General features: G+C 51.0%; 1 protein-coding gene across 1 annotated transcript; it reads right to left on the reverse strand.

Moving 5' to 3' along the window:
- Positions 1-1,550: 1,550 nt before the first annotated feature.
- On the reverse strand, positions 1,551-6,992 carry LOC308413508 (kallikrein-6-like; the record flags this gene model as incomplete). The annotated part of the gene is made up of 5 exons (XM_080908527.1): positions 1,551-1,703; positions 3,894-4,030; positions 4,377-4,624; positions 6,160-6,316; positions 6,932-6,992. 5 exons carry the CDS (start codon positions 6,990-6,992, stop codon positions 1,551-1,553), a joined length of 756 nt encoding a protein of 251 aa, XP_080764653.1.
- Positions 6,993-7,306: the final 314 nt, after the last annotated feature.

Below are 7,306 nucleotides of genomic sequence, written 5' to 3' on the forward strand. Positions count from 1 at the left end.
GATGTTCCCTCACTACCAGTGCCACCCACCCAACCTCCACACCCAGACACCTTTCTTCAACCCTGCCCCACTCCCAGGCCCACCTCTTCTCTCCCTGCACCACCATCCAAAATGCCTCCCACACCTCACAGTTGTGTTCTCTTCCCTTTGTCTCAGTGGCTGCTCTCAAATGTTCCGTGCCTTCCTATGACCTCCAGGGGAAAGTCCTCGCCCAGATGCTGGTGTCTGAGGTCCTTTATGAGACTTGTCTGCTGTCACCCTTACCCCTGCCACCGTCTTACAATCCTCTCATCTTGTTTATTGGTTATGTGTGTCTGGCTGTCCTGGAACTCACTCTGTAGACCTGGGTAGCCTCAGAGATCCACCTGCCTCTGCCTCCTGAGTGCTGGGATCAAAGGTGTGCGCCACCACTCCATGCCCACCTTAGCAAACACATTTGGAATTTCCATGACCCTGACCATCTTCCAGATGTATGCACCAAAATACTTAATATTTTACACAAACTAAACATAAATTAAAATAACCAAAAGGGGCATAAATCAGAATTAATTGTCTGAAATAAGGACTATATTCTGTCAGAGGTAATCATGTTTTTTTACCTTCAAAAGCACTGTGCCCTCCATGCTGGGGTGTTGCTGGGGAGACGGGTAGAAAGGCTGAGAAGAGTCTACGCTGCCGTGGACTTGAGATCAGACGGTGTTTGTTACCTTAGTGACTTCAGCAGCAGCAAAAATAAGGAGATGAAGCTGGGCACAGTGGCTCATGCCTTTAATCCCAGCGGGAATGGGTGGATCTCTGGGAGCTTAAGGCCAATCTGGTCTACATGGCAAGTGCCAGGTCAGCCAAAGCTACGTAGAAAGACCCCCTCTAACCCCTTCCCTCTCTCTCACACACACACCAAACCAAACCACAACAAAAGACATTCTCCTACTGAGCATCTGCACCAAGAGTCATTCTAAGGTGCTAGCCCACTCTTGGTCCCTGACTCAAAAGAAAGGACGCTGGTGTAATGGGCTGAGGCTTTCTCACTTCTGCCAAAACACAAAAGCTTGAGAAAGAGTGGTTATCAAACTGGGTTGTAGGAAAAGCTAGGCTTCTAAGAAGCAGAAGTGGAATAAAGAAAAACACCTACTGTGTGCCTTTTACTGGTAGAAGTGAATGAACTTATTCCTTATTCCTGCAGTAAGTGCTGTTAACCACCGAGCTTTTCACCAGCCCCAATATTACCCCAATATTACCAATGAGGACATTCACACTCTAAAGAAAAGCACTTCCCAAGGGTGCCCAGACTGTAAGTGGCCACCCTGGGCTTCCATCTGCTAACCACACCCATGGGGTAGGATTGTGGCCTGTATTCTCCAAGCTCCCTGGGATTCGAGGGTTGAGGAAAGCAGTGTTCTGTGTTCTGTGTCACTGCATTTATTAAGTATGCGGGTTGGAGCTGCACGTCCGAAGGCTCTGAGAGCGGAGCAGGGTTTTGGGAGAGAGAATATGTAGCCAGCTGGGGTCAGGGGAGTCGTGGGTCAAGAACTGGACGTCTCATGCCAGAGTCACTTGTTTCTGATGATGTTCTGGATCCATCTGGTATGAGTGCAGACATCGGTGTAGACTCCAGGCTTCTCCTTTGATCCACAAGGCATGTCACCCCACGACACGAGCCCTCGGAGGTGACCTCCGCATACCAAGGGACCTCCAGAGTCACCCTGTGTGGAACAGAGAGAAAATCAGAAAGTCACATAGAATGGGGAGGAGGAGAGGGGTAAGAGCAGGAAGAGAAGTGTGTATGTGTGTGTGTGTGTGTGTGTATGTGTGTATGTGTGTGTGTGAATGTGTGTGAGTGAGTATGTGTGTATATGTGGGGACAATGGAGAGTTAGAGATACTTGGAGATGAAGGAAAGGCTGTGGTGGTCACGCCTGTCATCTGACATACTCAGGATGCCATGGTGGGAAGACTGCAAGTTTAAGGCTAGCTTGTGCTATGTCGGAAAACCCTTTCTCAAAGCAAAAGAAGGGGCGGGGCTGTAGCTCACCAAGATGCTTGCTGAGCACGTATAAGATCCTGGCTTTACAGCACATTCTGAGGGGAGCTGAAACTTTGCACCCCGAAGTGAAGATCCTTGAGCTCAATAAACAAACCACTCAAATGCTTCCGGAAGGTGTTGGAACTGACTGGATACACACTCGGTTCCTCCTTCCCCAAGTCTATGTAAGCAGTAAGGACTACCAAGAGTCTCTCTCTGACAACGTGAACTGCCTGGAGGTCTCAGCTGCCAGAGGGAGACGTTCTCCAACCTGCTGAGCCGCCTGCAGACTATGCAGTGAGCCCCACAGTCTAGCTTAAGTGAGCTGCCCCCCATGCTGGGGTGAGCTTTTGGCGATGTAGTTTCCCATGAGTCTCCTCCTATAAATAACCCCTCACCCATACTCCTGGAAGCAACCCCTATAAAGCTCTTTGGCTCATTGCTTCACCAAGTTGGACTTTGGTGCCATTCATTGGTTCATTATTGCTTCTCTGTCTGGAATGGATACATGTTTATCCTCACCACTTGCAAGAAGAGTGTCACAGGACACAGAGAGACCCCTGGGCTCCATAAAAGGAAAGGTTATCAATGGAGAACAGGGAAAGAGAGAAGGCAAGAGAGGGAGAGGGAGACAAAAGTCCTGAGATCAGCAGGGGAGGCTGGGAAGGCAGGGACTCAAGAGGGAGGCAAAAATCTTTCAACGTTCTCCATCCCTTGATCCCAGGCCAGCCGTGCCTACCTGTTTGCTTACAAACCACTATCTCACTTTCTTGGCTTCCCCATCCCCACCCCACCCCACCCCACCCCCACCCTTGCTTTCTTGGTAGCTTGATGTTGGCCCTCCCTGGTCTAGAGTCATTCTGGCATTAAAAAGGAGTCTGAGAAGATCGCATGTAGAGAGGTTCCAGGAAAGGTATTGAAGATTATAGGGGTGTGGTGGTGCATGCCTGTTACCCCAGTACCCCGCAGGCTGATGCGGAAGAAACTGCTGTGCGTCTGGGGCCAAGACAAGGCTTGTGAATGAGGTCCAGAGAAGCCCAGCTGTAGGTTTTGAGGGACGAGCGGAGAACCCCTCTTTGCAGCTGGGATGCCCCCCTCATCAGGAGCTCAGCTATTTCCAAGTGTGCTTCATGGCTGCGGCTCTGAGGAAGGATGGCTCCCTGTCCCATCTCTCTGACCCTTGATTCTCCACAGTTGTTCAAAACTCCCACCAGGGTGACCATTCAATGAAATCTCAGGCTCTCCAAGCTCATCCGTATTTGGCTACACATTTTTACCATCTCTCTGGCTCTTGGGGTCTCCGACCCTGCATCTAAACTTCTTGTTTCTGCTGGGTGTGTCTTGTGTTCGTGCGTGCATGCGGGCATGCGTGTGTGTGTGTGTGTGTGTGTGTGTGTGTGTGTGTGTGAACATGTGAGAGAGTGTGTGCATGCAGATACATGTATGTGCAGGTGAGGACCAGCAGTCATAGGTATTCTCTCTTAGGAGTCACCCACTGTGCCTTTTGAGACAGGGTTTCTCCCAGGCCTGAGCTCACCCATTAGGTTAGGCTGGCCGGCCAATGAACCGCAGGGATATGCCTGCCTCTGTCCTCAAGTTCCAGGATGACATACATGTCATTCATCACGCCCTGCAACTCAGGTCCTCATTCTTGCATGGCTAGTATCTTACCGACTGAGCCAACCCCTCAGCCCCAAGCTGCCTTGATTCTCTCTTATCTGTCTTTACCCGTGTGGGGCGGAGTCCCTTCCCCTGCCTTATCCTCCAGTGTCCTCCCAGGCTGACTTTCTCAATCTCTCTTCAGCCCTGATTTGGTCTGTGTCTCTGTCTTCTGCCTGTCACTGACTTCGGATTCCTGCTCCCGGTCTCACCTGGCAGGAATCGTTCCCTTCTTCCTTGTCACCTGCACACACCATGCTTCTGGTGATCTTGCCAGGGTAGGCACGCTCGCACTCCTCCCGTGACACCAGCTGGACATCAGCACACTGGATGGTATCTGGAAAGTCACCTGTTGGGAAGGGAGATGGGCCAGGCTCACACACCCCTTCCCTCCCCTTCCCCTTCATGTCTTACTGTTCTTACTGCCCTTCCCACCCCCCATTTCCCACAGATGCCCTTTTTGTTTCTCTTTCTCTTCTTCACTGGCCCTTCATCTTGAGACCTACCCACATTTGGTCCAGCTCCTCAACCTTCTTTTCCCTCCATTACCCATAAACAGGTGTCCTGCCAATCCTCTTCATCAGCATCTTCTCATGGCCCCATATCTTTTATTCATCATCTACGATCCCACCTCCATCATCACAACCCTTCCTTTTGGTCCCTTTGGCCACTCCCAACCATCTCTTCTCACTGACCATTTTCCATCTTGCCCCAGCCCAGGATCTGACAGTTGAGATTCTCCTCAAAGCAGTCTTTCTTCAAGGGCAGAGGCTTGATCATCTGAGAGAATTTGACTGGATGTTTCAGATGGACCATCATGATGTCATTGTCATGGGTTTGGGGGTTGTAACGGGGATGGACAATAGTCCTGTCCACGGAGATTTGCCTTTGGAAAGTCTCTGTTTGCTGTAGATTGTGTTTCCCCAAGGACACCTCCAGGTTCCTGGGAAGAAGACAGCTAGGACTCACCTACCATCCTGGGCTTCACTGAAGGCTCCCAGAGAAATCACCTGCCCCACTCCTCCCTCCTCCCTCCTCCCTCCATCTCCCTTAGCTCAGTAAAAGGCAAGCCCATGCTTCTAGAACTTTGCCTTCAGAACTTTCCTACCACACAACTTGACAGCCAACTGACTCAACTGACCACAGACTAAAAGTATTAGGGGGAGTAGCAGAACACGGTGGGGCACACCTCTAATCCTAGCACTCTGGAGGCAGATGCTGGAGGATTCCTGTGAGTTTGTGGCCAACCCAGTCAATAGTGTGTTTTCCAAGCCAATAGGGCAACATAAAGAGACCCTGCTCAAAGCCAAGCAACAAGAGAGGAGGAGCTGGCAAGATGGCTCAGCTGGTGACTGTCACACGAACCCAAAAGACTGAGCTTATGCTACAGAACACATGTGAGCATGGACAGAGAGGACCTCACTCTACAAAGTTGTCCTGTGAACTGCACGGCTGTACCGTGGCAGGTGCACACCCACACAAGAATAATAAACTCAACACTTAAAAGTATGTATCTGGGGGGAAATGTGCTTGCGTTAAACATATATAAACTTTTTTTCTCATTACTGTTCCTCAGACAAAATGACTTGGCAGCTGTTTACGGTGCGTTTACATTGCCACGGGCACTATATGTAATCTAAAGATAACTTCACAGGATTTAATTTTCTATTTAAATATATGTGTGGGTAGGGTATCCACACTTGGGTGCAGCTGCCCATGAAGGACAGAGAGGGTGCTGGATCTACCGATGATGGATTTACAGACTGTTCAGACTCGCCGCAAGGGTGCTGGGCGCTGAGCTCCTATCCCCTGCAAGAGCAGTCTGTGCTTTTAACAGTTCACCTATCTGTCCAACCTTTTTAAAAATTTTATTTGGCTCCGTGAGTATGTATAGCACATCTGTGCATGTGCAGAGGCCAGAAGAAGGCTTTGAACCCTCCGAGTTGGGCTTCCAGACATTTGCAGGCTGTCTGGCTTGTGACTCAGTCCTTGGATTTGAACTTCAGGCCTAATGACTGTGAAGCGAGTTAACCACTGAGCTATCATTCCAGCCCCCGTTCTTTTGAGGAAGTCGCTTGCAGCCCAGGCTGGCCTCCAGCTTCCTGTGTAGCTGGGGCCCAGCTTGTGGCTTTGATTCTCCTGCCTCCGTGTCTCAAATGCGAAGGCTATAGTGGTGAATACCAGGCCCAGTTTAGGAGATGCTGGAATGGAACTCAGGGCAACTGTTTCACCCGCACTGACAGCCTCTCTGGAGATACAAGTCAGAGTTCATATAAGGATACCCATGGGTTATATACAAAAGGTGCACTACTTTTGTAAGGGGCTTGAGATACCTCCAGGATCCTGGAACCTACGGCTACCTGGCTGAAGAGAGTTGCTTACTGAGTGACCGATGCTCAGGTCTGCCTCCCTTCTGAAGTCTGCAAGGCACCCTCGGGACCCCCTTCCATCTACTTCTTAGAGACAGAGGACACTCACGGTTTTCTGCAGTGGGCGGCTGTGAGCACCCACTGTGGGTTGACGAGGACCCCACCACACAGCAAGTGACCCGAGGTGTAGAGGGCGGCCTGGAAGGGGTGAGAGTTCTCCAGACAGGGCCCTCCGTGCACCACCTTGTCCTGCTCCTCTGACCAGGCTGAGGGAGGAAGGGTTTCGGTGAGAGAAGAGCTCAGAGAGCCTAGATCCTTCTGAGACGAGCTGAAGTCAAGTGGGTGCCTAATCTCACTGTCATCTCCAAATCTACCTCCTCGTCCTCTCTACCTTCACCCTCCGGGGTTTTCCTTCTTTATATCCATTTATTATGTATACAATGCTCTCCCTGCACGCATGCCTGCACGCCAGAAGAGGGCACTAGAACCCATTACAGGTGGTTGTGAGCCACCATGTGGTTGCTGGGAATCAAACTTGGAACCTCAGTGCTCTTAACCTCTGAGTCATCTCTCCAGCTTACCCTCCCCGCCTCACCCCCCCCCCTTTGAGACTGAATTTCTGGGTGTATCCCTGATTGGCCTGGAACTCTGTAGACCACCTGCCTCTGCCTTCCTAGTGTTGGGATCGAAGGCGTGCACCACCACGCCCACCTCTCTCCATCTTCAAAGCTCTGTGCATCCCTTATCCTCAGACCCACCTTGCAGACTTGCTCTTAGCCAGCCCCCCCAGGGCCTTCCTCATCTCAAAGCTGTGTAGTTCTGTCCCAAACCGTGCCAATGCACCCACCAGCTCCCTCCCCCTTCTCCGTTCCTTTAGTCACCTGACTTAGCAAGAACCAAGCACAGGGCCAGTGTCTTCACTGCTAGCATCTTCATGGGCATCTTGAGAGGGGGAAGCTGACAATTCCATTAGTCATGACCCCACCCTGTTTCTTCCTCACCCTCTCCATCCTTCCTGTCCTGATCGCCTGCTTTTGTTTGATCTTTGCATATACCCTCCCCGTCTACACCCTCCCCCCCCCCACTTATTACCTCCTGGTTTCTCACTTCCCAGCTCACACCTTGAATCTGAGGGTCCCGTGAGAGCAAATGCAAGTCAGTGTGTTCACCAACCATGCACATGGTCCCAGTGGCTTTGGGAAAAGCCATACAGCCCTGGGGGCTCTGGCGTCCCTTTCTACGAACAGAGAGGTCAG

This window comes from Micromys minutus, assembly GCF_963924665.1.
Source record: "Micromys minutus genome assembly, chromosome: 32".
NCBI classification, from domain to species: Eukaryota; Metazoa; Chordata; class Mammalia; order Rodentia; family Muridae; genus Micromys; species Micromys minutus.